General features: G+C 50.9%; 1 protein-coding gene across 2 annotated transcripts; it reads right to left on the bottom strand.

The window, feature by feature from the left end:
* Positions 1 to 642: 642 nt before the first annotated feature.
* On the bottom strand, positions 643 to 19,813 carry TBX1 (T-box transcription factor 1). Of its 2 annotated transcripts, XM_073312676.2 has the most exons (8): positions 19,683 to 19,813; positions 17,536 to 17,887; positions 11,556 to 11,657; positions 8,579 to 8,750; positions 7,334 to 7,489; positions 4,338 to 4,405; positions 3,991 to 4,091; positions 643 to 1,064 (listed from the first exon to the last, which is right to left on the bottom strand). In XM_073312676.2, exons 1-8 carry the CDS (start codon positions 19,714 to 19,716, stop codon positions 643 to 645), a joined length of 1,407 nt encoding a protein of 468 aa, XP_073168777.2. In that variant the 5' UTR covers positions 19,717 to 19,813. The 2 variants fall into 2 exon arrangements, with proteins under 2 accessions (XP_073168777.2, XP_073168776.2); XM_073312675.2 differs by lacking the exon at positions 19,683 to 19,813 and having other exon boundaries at positions 17,536 to 17,948.
* Positions 19,814 to 20,128: the final 315 nt, after the last annotated feature.

Genomic DNA, 20,128 nt, shown 5'->3' with positions numbered 1-20,128 from the left:
GGGGGTCACCTGGCAACATCAAAACATGTCCTAACTTTAAGGCCTACCTCCACCGCTAGTCCCCTGGAAAATACAGGGGAGGAGGTTTAAAGCCAAGGGAGCCCCAGTCCTCCCCCTCAGTCAGTCACAACACTTAGGCGGCTCTCACTAGGAGGAGGAGGGGCAGGGGCTGCAGGGGCCCAGGGCCAGCCGCGCAGCACAGGACACCTCCTCCCCCGGTGTTAACACGATGCCCCCCCGGGCTGGCGCAGGAGGGCCAGGGCCGAGAGTCTACGGCTGGCTTCGCCACAGGCTCGCCGAGGGCGAGTCGCTGCCCCTTCCCCGGGGCGAGGCAGCCCGGCCGGCCCCCTCGCCGGGCTCTGGGCGGGCGCGCGGGCGGCTAGCGCCGGAGCGGGAAGCGCCCCCTATGGCTTGGTGGCTGGAGCCGGCCCTGCCCCTGCCTGGCTCCGGCCTGCGGCCCGGCCGCTCTGCCCGGCGAGCCAGGGGGCGGGTGGGCGGAGCGGCGCGGCGCGGCGCGGCGGCCCTGCCGGGGCGGGGCAGGGCGGGAAGCGGGAGTTCTCCTCTCGGGGCCGGGGCTCTCCGACGGCCAGGCGCGGGCGGGGGGAGGGGCGCACACCGGGCGGGGGCGGCGGGGCGCGGGGGTTACCGCGGCCCGTAGTCGTAGCTGGGCGGCGCGGCCGCCGAGGAGTACACGTTGGCCGCCGGCGGGCCCATGTGGTGGTGATGGTGGTGGTGGTGGTGGTAGCTGTGGCCCCGGAGGCTGGGTAAGGGGTAGGGGGCGGGCCGGCTCTTCGCCCCCAGGTAGTGGTCGTAGGCCGCCGCCGGGTACTTGTAGGGGTGGTGGTGCAGGGGCTCCGAGGCGGGGGGCTCCAGCCGCAGTTCGTGGTGCGGGGGGCTGGGCCGGCTCCCCGGCGTGCTGCTGAGCTGGACCAGGCCCCCCGCGCCGGGGACGGGCAGGGCCGGGCTCAGCACCCGCGACATGAGCTGCTGGTGCGCGGGGTCGGCGTGGAGAGGGGTCCCGCTGGCCGCTTCCCGCTCGTAGTCCCGTCGGCTCTCCGCAGCGTCTGCAACACAGCCCGGGACACGGAACGGGCAGAGCAGCCGGTTACAGCCTGGCCAGGGCCCCGAGCGCCCCCCCAGCACCGAGCCAGGGCCCCGAGCTCCCCTCCCAGCATCGAGCCAGGGCCCCGAGCGCCCCCCCCCCAGCCACTGACCCCCCCAGCACCGAGCCAGGGCCCCCCAAGCGCCCCCCCCAGCACCGAGCCAGGGCCCCCCAAGCGCCCCCCCCAGCACCGAGCCAGGGCCCCGAGCTCCCCTCCCAGCATCGAGCCAGGGCCCCGAGCGCCCCCCCCCAGCCACTGACCCCCCCAGCACCGAGCCAGGGCCCCCCAAGCGCCCCCCCCAGCACCGAGCCAGGGCCCCCCAAGCGCCCCCCCCAGCACCGAGCCAGGGCCCCGAGCTCCCCTCCCAGCATCGAGCCAGGGCCCCGAGCGCCCCCCCCCAGCCACTGACCCCCCCAGCATCGAGCCAGGGCCCCGAGCGCCCCCGCCCAGCACCGAGCCAGGGCCCCGAGCGCCCCCCACCAGCCACTGACCCCCCTAGCACCGAGCCAGGGCCCCGAGCGCCCCCCACCAGCCACTGACCCCCCCAGCACCGAACCAGGGCCCCGAGCGCCCCTCCAGCTACTGACCCCCCCAGCACCGAGCCAGGGTCCCGAGTGCCCTCTCCAGCTCCGAGCCAGGGCCCTTCCCCCAGCGCCCTCCCTGCGATGTGCCCCAGCCACTGACTCGCCACCCTCCTTGAGAGCCACTGAGCCCCCATCACCAAGCCAGCCCCCCCCAGCGCCCTCCCTGAGATGCGCCCCCCCCCAGCCACTGACACACCCACCGCCCTCTCTGAGAGCCACTGACCACTCCCCCCATCACCCAGCCAGTGCCTCCGGAAAGTGGGGGAAAGGGAGTCCCAAAGACGTTGACCCCATTACCTAGCTACAGATCCCAGCACCCTCCCTGCGCCTCCCGCTGGCGTTAGTGTCACGACACCTAGCCACAGACCCCAGCGCCCTCTCAGCTTTAAGGAGAATCCCCTAGACACTGATCCCCCCACCACAACACCTAGCCACAGACCCCAGCGCCCTCCCTGAGCCTTGGGGAGAGTCCCCTAGACAGTCAGCTCCTACTTCTCCTGGAGGTGTTCTCATGCACTGGACCCAACTTTACCCAATACATTTCAAGCACACAGGTAGTTGCGGATTCAGTTACCCTTAAAAAGGGGAGGGTGGAGGGCTGCTCTTAAATTCTCACCCACAAATCCTAGGGAGAATGCACATACCGCATGGAAACACCCATTGCAAAAACTGCTCGTTGTAAGCATGAGAAACTTTTAAAACTGCTTTAAAATTAATCCCAGAATGAAAAGAGTCTCCCTTGGAATGAGTGGGAAGCAGAGCAGATCTGAATCCATGAGTGTCACAGACTTTCAGGGAGTTCAACAGATGCACAGATTATGCTGAAGATGGGGGGCACAGGATGGGAAGTTATTATTTCATGTCCCTGTAAAAATATAGAGCCAAACTATTCTGCAGCAACAGTCCAGACCTCAGCAGTTACAACTGATTGAAGTGCAGCATTGTAAGACTTCCATAGCATTTTCTTCCCAGAGAGGGGTCACATGCTGTCACCCTAACTCATGTTTAAAGTATATTTGTCTGTGAGTAGTTGCATTGAAATCAGTGGGGGGGGGAGCACAATCTGGTCTGATGAGTGTATTTTTTGTCCTGGAACTTTTAGTCTGCACCAGCCCCAACAATCACAAACAGGGGAGCTTAGAAAAACCTCCCTCTACCCGTGTGAACTTTTCCATTTAACGCCACCACTTTAAAAAAGGAAAGCCTTCAATTCGTTTCACTGCAAAGACTTTATGTTAAAAAAAATCCTAAAGGAGGGGGAAGAGGGGAAAATCCAGGGGAATAAAAAGCAATGATTTTTAAATGAAGTGTTTAAACATTGTGTTCAACAGAAATCTGTGCTCCTGGGACAATACATTCTGACTGTGATAAATAGAGCTGAATTGACTGACAAGTTTGTACACGCTTGAAATTTTTGCAATTGTGTAACACTAAACAAATACAGACTTTTCTTTATTTTAATAGGCCTGGAGTGTGCTGGGAGAAAGGCCCCTGGTTGTCTTTGCAGTTGTTTACTCTGTGTAATGGAAAAAAAAAAATCAATGAAAAGTTCCCAGTGTGTATGCTTAAACCATGCACTAGGTTAAATTCAGCTCCTGAATATTATGGGATCTACATTGAAAACATAACCAACTTGCTTTTTCAAAAGGGCAATGCATGCAAAGCATCTTTAGGATATATGTGATTGTGGGTATGTCTCCATCTGTAAACTAAACATTTTGTCAAAATGCCTGACTGAAGGAAACTCAGAATTAGAAGCATATTAGGAAGGAGGGTGAATTTTAAATTGGAGGGAAAGACCAGTGTCAAGTAGTGTAGATAGCACACTCAGAAACTACAGTGGTGGGTGTTTTAGAAATAATTTAAAAGATTAGATTAGGCCCAGAATATATGTTTTATTTAAAAAGAAAAAAGTTAAGATTTTTTTGGGGGAAATATAATCCCTGTTATCAACAGAACTGTTTCAAGTTTTTTATATGTCAAAATAATTTGGATTTAAGCATCCCTTTTCTGCCTTGTGTCAGTGCATGAAAACCGAAATTGAAGCTGACTGTAAATATAAAAAAAATGAAATTAACTTGTGCAGTTTTACAGCCCTTACTGATGGAAGTAAAAACAACAAAAAACAACCAAACAATACCGCCAACCCCTCCCCCCACCATAAATGGCAAAAGGTAAATGAAATTTTTCAGCCTCTTGATTTTGATTATTAATAATACCAATAAGACACTATACAGGATATTTATATGTCCTTTATGTCAACTGACAGTGTGTGTAAGTCTGTGAAGATGCAGGAAGCTCACCTTTCTCAGTCCCATTCTGATGTGCAGGGGAAGACACTGGATTCCTGGACCTGGCAAAAGCACTCATCAGAGGAAGGGCCCCTGGTCTGTGATTCCTGGGCCTAGAACAGGAAGAAAAGAGTAGCATAGCACTGTAATTGTTTCAGTCTAAAGGCCACTGCCGACACATTAGGGAATTCTATTGCTCTGACTAACATGGCCCTATTAATAACTCCAGTATGCAACTAGGACCTGATCCCACCCCACTGAAGTCAATGGGACTACTCAGGTGCTTGTAGCTAAGCAGATGCTTAAATTCTTTGCAGAATGGGGGCCTTAATATGGTTAGTAAAGGACAGCAGACTTACCAGTCTTCTGGATCACAGTCTCTGAATCCTTTAGCGAAGGGGTTGCTGGCAATCTTGAGTTGTGTGATCTGAAAAGGGGGGGAAGGGGGAAAGGACTTTGAGTGGCACTTGCAGATATTTCTGATTAGAGAGTGCCCTACCCCTTTAAACTGGCTTCTGGGACAAATCAACCAAGTTTCACCCAGTCTGATGGAGGGGGCCCAAGTAGTAGCAGTCCTGGTTCCTCTTGGAAAATTATAGGCACCAGCAGGTTTGAGAGCTCTCTTTGCTTTGCAATAGGGACATGTGGTTTCCCTCTGCTCGAAAATGCAGAATTGTATGCTATCTAATACGAGTTCAAGGCGAAGGGAGAGGCAGCCCGAGACTGCTGCTAAAGCTGTGTAAATGCACTTGTAAGAAAATGCCACATTATATGGGTCACCACCAGAGCAGCTAAGACAAATCACTGGATAAATCATACTTATGTATTTATTTAATTCGCCAGGGAGAAGGCAGGACATTTTCTATATTTAAGCAAATCCACGGATAAAGTATGTGATTGTGAGTTTCCGGAATGGGTTGAAAAACAAACTTTAAGCCCCTCAGTGACAGTTCCAGCCTTAGAGGTCAAACTGATAGAAAGCAGGAGAGAAAGAGCAGCTGTCCTGAGCCATCAGGCAAATGCCAACTTGGGAGGGATGGGGGAGCCCCTTAAAGGCGCAGCACCCAGCTCTCAGCCCAGACGTCTTTGAATATGTGGGGTTTGGATGTTGTCCAAATAATAATTGTGGCATGTTTTTTATCCGTGTAAATTTGTTTATTTTAAAAGCTTGAAACAATTACAAAGGGTGGGAGCTACACCTTTTGCTTCCTGGGAATAGGCACAATTAACTGTGCTAATAAAAATATACAAATAATCAAATAATAGATAACAAGGCGTTTTAACCTTCCTACAAGACCCCAAAGCTACAAAGGGAACAAGGAATCTGGCATTCATTCAGCTCTCCGACTTGGATAATAATATTTTACCTTGCACTATTGGAAAAGATCCTTAATTTGAAACTCTAATTATAGGCACGATTTGTTCCTCGGTTTATACTACATTAATGTTATTTTTAAAAGCGACTGGATTTAATGCTACCCAAAATACGTTCTATTATTTGTGTGTTCCTAACGAACAGACCCAGGGTGGCAAAGGCAGATAAGTAAAATAGCATAATTGTCCAAACAAATTTTGAGTGACATTTCGCAGCGTGAAGACTGTAGTTTCCCAACTAGCCCGGGTCTCGGGTTTACATAGGTAATGATGTCCCTCTGGGTTTGAGGAAGTTTTCTATGGAGTTAAAATTGCAAATCTGGAGCTCACGCAGCTTCCTCGGAGTGCAACAATGTAGCTTTGGAGCAGGGCTCCCTGAGCTATCAGATTCCATGAAAAGTCAAGGAATGGCTTTAGCAGATGGATAGGAGGACATCTCCCTAGACACCTTCCACAACTCGAATGGAGACTCAGAGACTGACACTTAAAAACCCCAGTTCAGCTCAGCCGTCCCATGCCCCAGACCTCGAGGAATCTTCAGCTCGACAGAAAAGGACAGCAGATTGTTTCGGGGGGTGGGGGGGAGTCAGTAAACGCTGTTAAGCTGATGGACAGTGGCTCGCTTACCCATAAAAGCTAACCGAGGCCAGTTCCAAAGTCCAGTGAAATTGACTACAGCGGGCTTTGGATCAAGCCCTAAATGGTTTGCAGTTCAGAGATTTGGTTTATGATTTGGTCTCCTTTCTCTCTTAGGTAATTTAGGATCTTCTCTGAAAGGAGGAGGAGATCTCTAGTTCAGGCTTTGGGGCGACTATAAAATAATTTAGTACCATAGCTTGTTGTACACATGAGAAAATTAATGCTTAAGATGGAAAGTGTGTTTCTAATGCAAACAGCAATTTCGCTTCCCTACAATTATAAATCACCCAGATGACTGTTTAAATAATAAAACTGTATATTTAAAAGGTTATATATTATCATTCCAGACTAACTTGTGTTTTAGCCTGACATTTCAAATATTAAATTGGTTTTGGATCCAATGATCAACCTAAAGCAATGGAATGATGTCTGTGTTCTCTTTGTTATAATCACATCTTTGTTATTAATGTTCGATTTGGTTTCCCACTGAATGCTTAGTCATTTCTACTGGATCACACATACCTATTTCCCCCTCTTCCCCTTAACTAAGTCTATAGCATAGTATTGTATTTACTAAGAAGATTTTCCCTCAAACTCTCCTTATGCTTTATTATAGGCGGTAATATGACATCTACAACAATTCTCTGGAGACTATAACAAGGGGTAGCCCTCTAGCAATCCCTGTTTCAGTCAGTGCCTGTGACCCCAAAGGGCTCTTGCTTCACACTTAATGAATATACCTTTTTCTTACAGAGTCCGAAATGCACATTTGAAATGCTGCTTTTGGGGCGGGGGGGGGGGGTAGAGTGTGTGTGTTCCTTTTTAGCAAGCTGTAATTATTCTAATCGAGATAGACAGCAAAACAAACAAGCAAAACAAACAACTCAATATGACTCTTCAAGTGCGTGTTTTAATCAAGGTGATGAAAAAAGTGCTTAAACCGAGAGCGGCTGGCAGCTCTCTGCTTGGAAATTGAATCTGAGTTTTGCAGATCTGGCATAATTCATTTTTGTTTAACAACTTTTTTCTTTTTTTGCATTGAGTTGCTTGAAAACCTTATTTAGAAAGCCACACGGTTTGTGTGTAATTAAAGAGAGTGTTGAAAGGTGATTGCATTTACCCCGTTCCAAGAAGCTAAAAACCCACTGTATTTATTTGTATACCAACAAAGTTCCCATTGGCCGGGTATTACCTTTTAAGCATTGACTGCTCTGAATTAATATCCACCCCCCCCCCAGCACCACCCACCGCCCCTTCCCGGATCTCCATCCGTCAAGGGGAAGGTTTTGATAAATGAAGTATCGGAGGGTTTGTGTCTCAGTAATGAACTCCAGATCCTCACCCTGTGATTCTGATAGGCGGTCACGGCGGTGAAGCGGGTCTCCTCGAAGACAAACGTTTTAAAGTTCTCCTCTGCATACTTCTCGCTGTCTTTCCTGGGGTCCACGTAGACCACATGAAAACGAGGCTGGTATCTGTGCATGGAGTTCAAAATGATCTGAATGATAAAACGAGCAAGGAGATCATAATTGATTCATTCTACACCAGGCAGAGCGTTGAAAGGAGAGCACCGCGCATCCCCCGCCCCGTCCCCCCGCCGCACAGTGTCAGGCTGGCAGCTTGGAAATGGGCTCCTTCGGGGGGAAAGGGCTGGGGGGGGGGGGATTCAGAGAAACAACAGGATTGCAGCTCCTCTGAGGCTACGGCGGTGCATAGTATTAATTAGGGTTAATGAAGGATTGAGTCTTGTAGGAGGCTATGCCGTGAAACGCTCCGCACGTTGCTCTGCGCTGCCGACTGAGGTCCGATTTGAAACGCTGGGCACAAGCACTGCTAAAAAACACTACGGGGTGTGTGTGTGTGTCCCCAATCTGAGCAGGATTCCCCAGCGAGCCTGCGCCCTTTAAAGAGGTGATCTCACTGGGGACCGGACAGTTCCGCAGGGAATAGGGAGGAGAGCGGCTACAAGCCCTTCGGATCCACTATTAAATATTAAAAAAAGGAGGGCGGGTGGGGGCATGTACCGGAGCTACCGGGGAGCACTGAACTGAATGGAAATAGGCGGAAAAATCTTGGGGCATACCCATTATATGGAACAGGAATGGGCGGGTCAAATGGCTATCAAAAGAGAACAGCGTTTAGTTAACTCCGGGCTCCAGCATGTTTTCCTTAAACACTCATTATTCCCAATGCAGTCCGTTCCCATCAAGCCAGTGGAAGGGGTGGGGATGCAAGGAATGGGGGAATCGGGCCTGAGGGAAAAGTTCAAAGTTATAACGTAAAGGGTCCTATGCCTCCTCCCTATGGGCCCGATCCAACCCCTGGAGTCAGCATTGGGCCTGGCCCAACGCTCACAGCAAATATGAAATTTGGGGTGTTTCCAATCACAATGAGCAGCTATTGAAAGGACCCGATCCACCACTGCCAGAGTCTTTCTAGGCATTTTGACCCCAGGCCTTATACTTGGTAAGTGGTGCCCAGGGGTTTCTTTTTGTGTGCGTCAAGAAAAATTCACGTGCTGGAGATTTCACGTGCCATTCTCCTCCCCTTTCAGTGCCCACAGTTGGTTCCCCTCTCTAACACTTACGTGCCCATTGTCATCCAATAAATTATTGGTCAGTTTCAGTTTATCGAAGGATACTATTTGTTTCATCCACTGGGCCCCTTTAGCAGGAGAGTCGGGGTGATAATGAACTCTCCCGGGGGTAGCAGGGTCAGCTTTGCCGGCCACCAGCCAGGAGGAGCTGTGGAAGGCGTATCTGCAAAGGAGAGGCAAAGTGCAGTCAGTGGCTGCTCCTGATCCAGTTGGTTAAACACGTGCCAGGTAATCCAGAGTTTAATCTGAGTTCTGCTCTGGACAAGAGAGGAGGCCATCGCGGGCCAAGTCCCTACGTAGAATTGCAGGGGTCTCTCAAGTCTTTCCCCATCCACACCATGGGGATGAGAACACACGAGGGCTGATCCTGCCCTTATCCAAGTCACTGGTAAAATTCCACCGACTTCAGTGGTGCAGGATCGGGTCTAATTAGCTAAGGCCAGATGCTAACACTCTTACCCAGTGAGCAGTCCCATTCAGCTCAACGGAGCCTGAGTAACCATAGCAGAATTTAGACTCTAGTATTTGAGTTAAGTATTATTTTTGTCGGTGGGTTCCCTATAAAAACCTCTGGGCTGCTCTGGGACCGGAAAGTGCAGTTTTTACACAGTTCAATCGAGCTGTAAAGCTAGCCTGCCGAACAGAAGGAGAGCGCTTCCCCACTAATGAAGGTAGCCTCTCGTTTCTAGAAAGCCAGTGGGAAAACGCCAGACTTGTTGACAAACAAAATGTTTTCCTTGGCTCTCTGGGGGAATTCGCAAAAAGGGAAAATCTGCTCGACTGGGGACATTTATAGCTACCTGCACATATTTGGGATGGAAGCCAGAAATGCTACCGAATAAATACAATTTAAAAAGTGAAAGGAAACCCTTTACACAGTAATGTTCTGGCTTTAAGGTAAAAATGGACATTTATGTGCAGTTTAAGAGCGGATCCAGAGTTTAGCAGTCTTGCTACAGTCTTTCAAAGTCCATATTCAACAATAACATTAAAAACAGTGAGACGAATCTTCTATGCACGCGTTGACTTTAAAAGCCAGTGTATGCACGGGGGCGGGAGGGGGGTGTGTGGAGAATTATACACCATTGGAGTTGAGCAGAAACATTACTTTTTTTTAAAAAAAAGATATTCTCAATTGGATGTTATATATCCCATTTCCCCTGACAAGCAAACGTTTCTGTAACGCCCTCAGAATTTGATATCTGTCTAAATATTTATATATTCGACGCTGAGATTCATATGCACACTGGCTTTTAGGCGTCCTGATCTGAAGAGAAATGGATAATGAGCCTTTCACTGTCTTCAAATTAAAGGTGTTACCAATCAAACCGCATCATCGATTTGTGAGCCGCCGATTTCCTAGGTCGCCTTCCTATGTTCTCAGTGAAAACAGAGAAAGAATTTGGAGAAATATGCAGTTGGCTTTGTTGGTGATTTTCCAACGTGGCCTCAGGCTAGGACAATACAAGCACTTTTCAGTGAAACACAAAGAAAACTAGTCTCGGAGGTTAACGCACACACAGAGCAAGGCCCATTCCCTTGCTGTACACAGTCACCCCCCAAAAGCAAAAGCCTGTTGGGTTCTTTTATATGAGGCGAAAAATGAAATTTGATTCTTAAAAAGAGGTCCCTCCCGCGTGGAATCTACAGGAACATTTATAAATAGCGAATTCTACAAACACTTTTCCTCCTAAAAACTCGGGTCTATAGTTATTGTGCTGAGAAAGCCATTTTACAGTCAGCAATTAGCCTGATTTAGGAGATCGAAATTTCTCCCTGCAGATGCAGTTTATGAACATAATTTTAATGTTTTTTTTAATATGAGAATTTGGGGTGGGTTTTTTTTGCCAGACATAAGTAAAAGTCTCATAATCATGGATTAAAGGGATTTTTTTTAACCCAGTAATGTCTGTGTTTTGACTGTGCGGGTACCTGTGGAATATCCTCTTCGGATAAGGGAATATTTTACTTTAAAACTTCGGGCCAAATTCTGCTCTCAGTTACACCGACGTACATTCGCAATCACTCCTAAACTCACCGGGGTGATATGGGATTTACACCGAATCAGGCTGGCTGCTCCCAAAGCTAACTACAAAAAGGGGTGGCCCCTTTTTTATTACAGCCCAGATACTGTATTTTAAAACAGAACCCCGCACCACGTGTGGCATTTGGAGAAATCCTTCCTTGCACTGAGGAAGCCACGACGGATTCAAAACAACAAATCAAGCGTTTCGATTCCAGAGCTAGTCCACTAGACTTTTAACTTCAGCCCCGATTTAAAGCACATCCAGATTCAAACTAAATAACGGGCCCCCGATAGAGAAGAACGCTTCCATCATTCTCGTCCTGGGGCTTAGTAGGTGATGTCACAGAACCCGGAGATTTGAAAGACAGGTCAAAAGGGGAGTTGGAGGGCAGGGGAATGGCCTGAATCCATTGCTGGACAAGGAGATCTACATTTAATTGCAGACTCCAACCTAGATCCAATCTATTTTTTTAAAATAAATATTAAACCTTGTGTGTGTGAGAGAGAATGACTCCCAGGCTGTTGTGCATGATCTCCAAGCACCCTTGTAGCTGTAACCAAGCCTAATTTATGATCTGTATGAAATATTAGGAGAAATTTTAAACCCCCAGTTCAAATACGTTGCAATTAGAAAAATTCTCTCCCTCAGCATCTTGCGCGGAGTAGACAGTCACTGGGGTGCGTTTCACACCGGAGAGCTGCTGGCTTTAAGAATAAGGCTGGGAGAGGAGGGGGAATCGTGTTAGCGCTTCTGTTCTCCCTCCCTTTGCCATTCAAAGGCAGGGATGAGCCTGATCCAAAGCCCACTGAAGTCAGTGGAAAGCCTCCGACTTGCTGCTTTGGGCACTGAATCAGGGAAATACCATTCCAGTGTGTCTCTTTCCCTCGGCGCCCCATCGCAGTCCCGGCTAAAGGACTCAAGGAAAAGCTTATTCTACTTGCCGATATCTTTTGTCGTCCACGGGTACAAAATCCATTAACAACATGTAATCAGCCATGGGGTCCATTCCAAATATCTTCACCTGGAAGGTGGGGAACATGCGCCTGCGGCAGAAGAGAAAAACCACAAGGCGTGTGTCAGAATAACCACCAGCTCCTCGCCTGCCGGAACCGGGGACTCGCGTCTGGTGACATTGCACCCCCTTCCATCTGCGCGGGGACAGTGTCCCTCTTTCAGATCAAACCCCTTCCTTCTTTCTGGCTGTAGCTCGATGGCCCATAGCACAGAATAGGTGAGGAACGAGGGTGATTTAGAAACAATATATTCACCCCTGGACCTGGGAGAGCTGGAGGACTTTACAGATCAAAGGTTTATAATATTGTGGGCTAGAATCAGATGGTGGGGACGCTGAAAAGGCAACAGGTAATTGGAGGAGGGGGTTCCCATCTCCCAGCCATGGGAGAGACATAGGGCCCGATCCTGATCGCCTCCCCCCAACAGACCCACCAAGACCAGCCCCTAGGGCATGCATGAAGTTACGTTAGCCAAGTATTTTTACACTGATGTCAAATTGCCTTCTAGGAACTGGTAAAACTTTCCTATTTAAAGGCTTATAAGAAGTCACCGAAGGACATGAAAGAGCTGGGAAGTTAGATTAAGTCCAGAATACCTCTATGGGTTAGCGCGGCTAGATGAAGCTAACACAAGGCTCCTGTGTTTTAATAACGAGCTGTTATTCGGGGGGGCTTAGAGATGCGCCAGGCTGGCGGACAATCCGAGCGTCTTTCTAGAAAACCGTAGCTCTTGGTGGCGCTGTCTGTGTCTCTCCTCCTCCCCCCGCCCCATTTCAACAGTGGGTGAGCGAGGGGTTACTTTCCCTGCCATTTGGCAACATCCCCCGACCCCGCAAGCTGTTTGCACAATGCTGAATGCTCGTTAGTTTCAAGAGTCTCTTGCAGGGCTGTGCACAAATGCCCGATAGTTCCCGGCGGCTGAGGTGGGGTGGGGGACTTTATAAAGGAGCCCCCAGAGGAAATCTGTCTGTGAACTCGCACATAAAAACGTTGGCTGAATATTAAAGTTTGATTTCTGAGTATTCTACATACAGCTATAAACCCTGTGAACCATCACTTAGAAATCAGAATGTTACTAGCATGCTAGAGTGGCGATTATTTTAAATTCCCTTTCGGGGTCTTTCTGACCCAGCTCCACATCTCATGCTTGCTCCCCCCCCCCCAAAAAAAAACAAAGCAAAAAACAACACAACGAAAAACAAGCAAACCAAAACCCAACACCGCTCCCCAAATAAAACAGATGAAATCTGTGGGGGTAAATAGCAAGACAGTAGACCCGCAGCCCCCCCACTCTCACACACAGTCCAACGGATCCTAGAGCATCTCTCCTATTAATTCCCAGCCAAATTAGCACCGATCTAAAGAACTGCTGCGTTTGTGGGGTGTGAACACGCGTCCGAGCTGCGCACACACTGTCGGGCTCAGAGAGGCTCCAGTTTCGCTGCTTCTCTCTGAAACCCTCCAGGAATTTCTACCTTTTCACACCCACTTTGCTCGGCTCCCTGAAGCTAAAGCAGGAGTGAAGCGTGTCTGTATCCCTGTCTCCTCTCCGGGACGAGCTTGACTGGCCCTGTAGTCTTAACAATGGCAAAGGAAGACACGTGAAATAAGCCCAGAAGCCCTTTGAACTCGTTTACTTTCTAAACCAGGCTAGCGGGATAGGTGAGTTACCCAGTGTCATTTCTGACATTCCATCCCCGCGGTACCGAAAACACAGGCACCAGGCCAGTGGGGCAGCGTGTGTGTGTCTATGTCTATGTGTCTGTCCGGGGGGGTTTCAGAGCCTTCCCAGCTCCCTACATTTCCTGAGGCGATAGTCACTTGGTTCCCACAACGGTGCTTTCTCCTCGGACTCACCCAGCGCGCACAAACTGGGGGACAGGCGCTCCCTCCCAGCGCCGAAGGGGCTCAAGGCCACCAGCGCTCTGTTCGTTGTGCAGCCGATTGACCAAATTTGGTCTCGGCATCTTTACGCTTCCGCAAACGAATGGTGAAATAGCCCCGGCTAAGCGTGCGCTCCGCGGCACTGTCCCCAAGCCAGGCAAGCGAGCCTGGGACACCTCCCCTCCCAACCAGGCGACCGAGAAAAGTGGAGAGGGGCTTTTGTGGGTCTCTCTTCCGCATTTTCCTCTCTTGACTTATACCAGGAAGGGGCTCGGTCTGCTTTCGCACCTTGACCCGCACACACAAAACCACCCAGCAATGCTTTTGGAGGCCAGAATTTTCCAAAGGCTGCGAGTTAAAGGTGAACTCAGATGAGCTAGTGAAATGAAAGATCAACCCACTCCCCACCCTCGTAGGTAACAAATGTATCAGTTGCCTTTGTTCCATTTAGAGCCAATGCTGGGGGCTGTTTACCCCAAAGCTTTGGTCTGCTTTTCCTTCTGTTTTAGGTTTGCTTGTTTTGCAAGGCGAGCAACCAGCGTGTGGGTATTGCAGAAAGCAAGGGCGTGCAAGCGAATTTTAACCCACCGGCTTTTAAATGTATCCACACTGAAGCTCCAGGGAAAAAGTAAAACAATTTACATTTAGCAAGGAGGCTGACCAAGAAACCTAGCCCACTTCCCTGGGCTTCAATAGAACAAGCATTGAAACGCGTTAGAAAGGCAAGTTAGTTCCATTACAATTTTTTTTTTATCTCCAGTAAATTTTAGCCCGGCTCCAAACCCATAAGTTCTCGGAGTTTTTGGAATAACAATTACTGTTGCTTATTCTAAACAACCTAAAACGACACAAGCCTCCATGAAAACACAGGGCGCTCCAGAAACCACCGGGAGGTAGCAAGCTAGTCTAGAAGCCAATTGCGATGCGTTTTGTTGTTAAAGTTCTCCCAGCGCCTACGGAAAGCATAATCTTTTCACACGTTACTGATTTGTTTTAGCAAATCAACAGGGACATTTAAACCGCATTCTATTTAAACCGCATTCTATTTAAACCGCATTCTATTTAAAATATTTAAACCCTTATTAACCTTAACTCCAGTGTTTCTTTCTTCTTCTTTTTTTTTTTAAACGAAGCTTTAAACAAACAATTTAGCTTGATAAACCCCGGCTTAAAAAAAAACCAAACTCTTAAGGCCAACACAGGCAACCGTGAAAATAAATGAATCCATTAATAGAGCGCAGGAGGGCTACCTGGAATCAGCAATCTGCCTTTCCGGGTTGTTTGCATGTTTTATTTGTTTTACTAGTTTTACACCCTGGCTCGTTCAATTAACCCTTTCGTCATTTAAACCTACTCTTTATTTTAATCTCACCTCTGCACTTGACACAGTTCGTTCACAAAGTCAAAGTCTCTTGTAGAATCGTTGCCGGGTTATTTATAATGCGGATTTCTTCCCCCTTCCCCCCCTCCCCCGTCTGTAAAATGGAAAGGACACTTCAGAGCTAAAAAAACATTGTTTTCCCGAAAGGCTCAGCTGTTAGCTAAAATTCCCTTTTCCGTTAAAAAAAAATTGAGAGAGAGACTCAGATGCGATTTGTATTCAGTGACGGGGGGTACGGGTGTCACTAAAGCATTTAGGGAAATAAGGAACAAGCCTAGGCAACAAGGTAGAGGCTGCAACACGGAGCGAAGAAATCTCCTGTCGGAAGGACTAGTCTAATCCAGAGCCCAGTGGCGAAGACTAGAAGGAGACGATATACTCCGTATGAGGCCTGGCGCTGAAGGTACGGGCCTGGGCTGAGGAATGCCCCGTCTAAATGAGAACAAGCCCCCGGGGGTAGGTCCCCACCAACCCCCCCACTGTAACCCTACCAAAGCCGTGACTCGAGCCTGAGTTCTACAACGCTCCTGCACCGAGCTTTGGAAAACACGGGTTTTTTCTCCTCTCCCCTTCATAACCCTTCAAATCAACAGAGGCATCTGGCCAGTCTCTGGGACTGAAAGCAACCGCGTGGCTTGCGGGGTGGGGTAGAGATTCTGAAATCTTTTCCCCGCTGTGTTGGTCACAGCAGCGGGAAGGACCCTGGGAATGACTTGCCGGATTCCGCAGCCTTTTCAAGATGCAGTTACAAGGGGTGCCCTTTGCTAACCTGCTCCTCAAGGTGTTACTGCGCGATAGGATCTACGACATTATCACCGACCTGGGGGAGGGGGAGGGGGGCGAAGTCAGTCAACATAGGACACGCCACAAGTACAAACTCCGATGGCCACAGTCAAGCCAGCCGGGGGTTTGTTACCGCTTGGACAGCGGAGAGAGCGTCCAAAGGCCGCACAAAAAGAGTGACGTTTGCAGACACAGCCCCAGCGGGCCGAGGTTTTAGGAAAGTTTACACGGGAACACATCGCAGTGAACGTGCCGACCTGTGAACCCTCTTTATTCTCTCGCAAATGCTGTACGCACCCAAGGAGGTCACAACAGCTCCATACCAACGCAACTCAGGGTCAGTTGAGCTATTTCACTTGAGCTCGCAGTTAAATGGTGTCTAATTAACAGACAGGGTCATCATCCTGCCCCCCCCCCCGTAGCCGTTTAATTAGCTGAGTTGAGAACCTTCCCTTTTAAACACGATACAACGTTCGCTTCCTTTGTTAATTTCGACGAAGAAGCTTTATGGGCGTGCTGCCTTCTTGGGTTTACATTGGTGAGTTGGATCCGGCTCTCCTCAAACTGGTAAACTACCCACTGAAACAGCCGGGAGATTTACCGGAGAAAAGGATGCTGGATGGGGCCTCATAATGAGTATTCTGGATGCTGGTCATTTGTGGATTCCAGAGAAGGAAATGTGGCAAGTACTAAGAGGTGTAAAAAGAGCCCCTGAGGTTTCTTATCTGTAATCTCTCCAAGAAGGCCCTAAACCAGCAAAGCGGAGATCCATGTCTGTCCCACCAATGCGTGTGACCAGAGGTGGGTGTTAAAGGGATCCTGCTAATCTTGCTCCTAAAGAACAGTGTCCTCTGCAAATAAAGCTGGTTTTAAATCTCGCGTTTGAGAGTCGGAGGCAGTGTTAATGGTACTGACTTTGCCATAATACAGTAATCAGTCTCCGACAAGTTACATAAACCCCCACGCCCACTTTCCGATTCGAATCCGACGGCTTTGCTGGGGGGTTGTGTACCTTTGAATGCACCGCTTTTAACTCAGGTATCTGTGCGGACTTTCACAGAACTTCCCAACCCTTCGCTCCACAAGACAATTGCCGATTCTGCTCTTAAAGAAGTGCGGGGTTCAAATTACCGTATTGGGGGCTAGCAGACAGATTACCCCGACAGAGTGGATTTTTAAAATCAGTCTATTTTCTTCTGAAGAAAGCAGATAAGTAACCGCCGCCCGGAGAGGGCTTTGCTCGCTAACATTTCACAAGAACCCAGGAGGGGGAGGCTCTAACAAGAGCCCCACATTGCTCTTAAACCCAGCACCAACGTATACGAGGCATGAGTCATATTCCGAAAAACGACAGCGGCTCATTTGTTCCGGATCTAACCCCGCAGCCCTGGCAGAAAGGGCCCGAGCAGGACACCCGCACAGCGAGGAGCAGCACCCGGGGCGCTGTCGATAATTTCCTTGTCCCACCGGGACAGGTCCCGCTGGCGGGGCTATAAACCTTACGATGTTTTAGGCGCGCAGTAAAAATGTATTTTCCTGCGCTCGTAAAAGGGACCATAAGGAAAAAAAAAAAGCCGCGGAAGCCCTAGGGTAGGTGAAAAGGGTGGAAGCAGGGTCCGTTGGGCTGACAACTCTGGGTGCAGGGCTGCGCGGGGCGCAGGGAGACGGACCCTGGCGGGGGCCACCCTCTGGGGTTGCAGGCTGCTGCGTGCGTGCGGGGGGGGGGGAGGGCACTGAAAGGGCTCCCAGCCCCCAGCCCCAACCCGCGTCTTCAAGCCGCTTCGCTCCCGGCGCCCCGCGGGCCGAAAACCCCCTCCCCGGGCCTGCCCCAGCCCCTGCCAGCGGGGAGGCGCCACTGACCTGCCGGCCTTGGTGACGATCATCTCGGTGCCCAGCTGGTTGAACTCGTCCCACAGCGCCTTCATCTCCAGCTGCACGCTGACATTGGCCACCTTGGGGTTCTTCTTGACGGGCGCTTTGGCCGCCGCGCCGCCGCCGCTCTCGGGGGGCCCCGGGCCGGGCGGCGGCGGGTTGGGGCCCGGGGCCGGGGCCGGGCCGGCCGCGAACGGGTAGCCGTGTTGGTGCGGGTGCTGCTGGGCCGAGCAGGGCTCGTAGTGCGGCGGCTCGGGCTGCCCGTAGGGGTCCCCCGGGGAAGGGGAGAGGTGGTAGCCGCCGGAGGCGTTCAGGCTGCTCAGGCTGTTGGCCGTGAAAGCTGCAACATCGCAAAAATGGGACAGCTGGGTGAGCCAGGGGCTGGAGATGGCTGAAATCATTCCAAAAACAGGCGGTCAGGGCTCGGCTCCGGCTCCCCGCTCCCCCACTGCTCTGCGCGCCCGCCGCCGCCGCGCCCGCGTCTTCTACTGCGCTCCCCGGGGTGCCCCCCCCCCGCCCCAGCCCCGCCTCCCCCCCCCCCCGGGCCCCGCGGGAGCTGCTCGGCCCCGGCCGCGCGGCTCCCCCGGGCAGGCTGAGCTCGCGCTGCGCGGCTGCCAGGAGCCCAGGCGCTGCAGAGCCCGGCTTATCTCTGCAGAGGGCCTCCCCTCGCCGCAGAACCGGTTCTTATTTCTATTTAGATAAGGCGCTGCAGGTAATGGGCCTTTCCTCGCCTAGGGACTGGAGCCCTGACGAGTTGATTGACAGGGGAGTGCGCCTTTTTAATAGCCCGCCTGACACCCATTTTTCACTCCCGAGCCAAAAAAAAAAAAAAAAAAAAGTTAAAAGAAGCAGGCATCGCCCACAGGACCCTCCACGGATAGACGATCTAAACGCGCCCCGGGCAGCGATCTCCATCCCCCGGCAAACCGGCACTGGAGTAAAGCGAACTGCCCGCCCCCATGACGGCGCAACAACCGCCTAGTCCCCGGGAAGCGCTGGAATTTGCGTTCCACAATTAGGAATACGCTCTTCTCCGCCTTGCACAAGCTGCAGGGCTGAAACAGTCCTGGCGACACACTCCTCTCCCTCTGGATGTTTGTTTCTTAGATGATTATCCTCGCCTAGCCGCTCCCCCTCCACCCCCTCCACCCCGCATATCTTTGGGAAGGATTTTTTTTTAAAAACCCCAATCAACTCTGCATCTGCACTCGAAAAAGCGAGACAATGTCCTACAGGATGCGTCAGTAGCCTGCAAATGGGCGATTTTTACCCCCCCTTTTTTCCCTCCATTCGCTGATCCCTACAAAATTTAGAAGGGAGATGCAGACCCCTTTGGACGTCTTAGACCAAGTCTGCGGACCCCCCGGGATACAGCTTGAAAGCCGCTGCTCTCCACGGATATGGGCAAAACGAACAGAATGGTCGCTGATCGGGATAACAGAATGATCAGAGTCGGAGAGTTTTGTGTTTAAAATAAAGCGCGGGAGGAAACAGAGTCAATTAAAAAGAAGAGGGTGACCAGATCTTTCTAAAGAGCTTTGACATAAACACGGTACCGTTTCAATTGCGGGTTTGGGGCGTTAGCAAGCCGCTCTTTCGGTTCCAAGCCTTGCTGGCTGGTAAAATCTCTTCTCAGTCAAAACTTCATTAAAAACAACACCGATCTTTGACAAGCCTTCCTAGGCCTCTGCCATTTCCACCTCTTTTCGTCTCGGAAACACTGTCTTTTCCCGTACCTTGTTGTTATTGCTTACTCGCTACAGCTGAGGGCAGGTCTCTTAAGCAGCCGGGAGTTGCTATAAGCAGTTGTTTTTTCCCCTTTACCGGCTGGAATATTTTTTTTTAAAGTTTTGACGCAGCCATGGCAGGGAAATCGGCTGCAACCCTCCCCCCCCACACACACATACACACATTTCCCCACTTACATTCAAAACAAAACCCCGGCACAGCTGCTCAGAGGAAATTCCCCGAAAATCCTGCATCCCCAGGATTTGCTCCACCCCGCTTTTTTTATTTTTTTTTAATGCATTTCCCCTCGCTCTCCAGTGGGGCTTTGACTTCTTAGCTCTCGGGCTCCGATTTGCAGCTGCCCGCAGGAAGCTCAGGTCCTGCGCCTAGGTCCGGGCTGCACGTACCTTCCATGTCTCTGGTGACGGTGCTGAAATGCATCTTCTCCGGGTGGGAGCCGGGGCTGAAGGGCTTGCTAAGGCCACAGCTGGGCTCCTCCAGCGCTTCCTTCCCTGCGTGCTCGGCGGCGACTGAAATCAGAGAGGCGATACTGAAAGCATTTGCCTTGGGAGACAGAGGGCTGTTCTCGTCCATAGGGGAGACCGATGCAGCAGCCTCCCCCACCCCCTGGCCTCGCCAAACGCTCCCCCCGCTACCACACCATCCAGCCAGGCACCATGCGCCGCCAAGACCGCTGCACCGCCTCGAAGGAGGAAGCCGGAGAGGAAGTTTTCAGGGCGCCCCCCCCCCACCCCCGTCGTCCGTTTCTGCGCTCCTTCGCCGTCTGCAGAGGAGGCGGATCGGGCCCCGCCAGGCGCGGCTCCCGGGCGAAATCGGCTCCTCGGTGATTTAT

Source organism: Lepidochelys kempii, chromosome 15 (assembly GCF_965140285.1).
Source record: "Lepidochelys kempii isolate rLepKem1 chromosome 15, rLepKem1.hap1, whole genome shotgun sequence".
Lineage (NCBI taxonomy): Eukaryota > Metazoa > Chordata > Testudines > Cheloniidae > Lepidochelys > Lepidochelys kempii.
Note: the sequence above shows the minus strand (reverse complement) of the source record. Positions and strands in the feature narration are given on the sequence as shown.

Excerpts from the sequence above, each read along its gene's own strand:
- TBX1 (XM_073312675.2), bottom strand. The coding sequence starts at position 17,948 with ATGATTTCAGCCATCTCCAGCCCCTGGCTCACCCAGCTGTCCCATTTT. Across the intron at positions 4,092-4,337 it reads GACTGTGATCCAGAAGACTG|GCCCAGGAATCACAGACCAG; the intron begins GTAAGTCTGCTG and ends TTCCTGTTCTAG. Across the intron at positions 1,065-3,990 it reads TCAGAATGGGACTGAGAAAG|ACGCTGCGGAGAGCCGACGG; the intron begins GTGAGCTTCCTG and ends GCTGTGTTGCAG.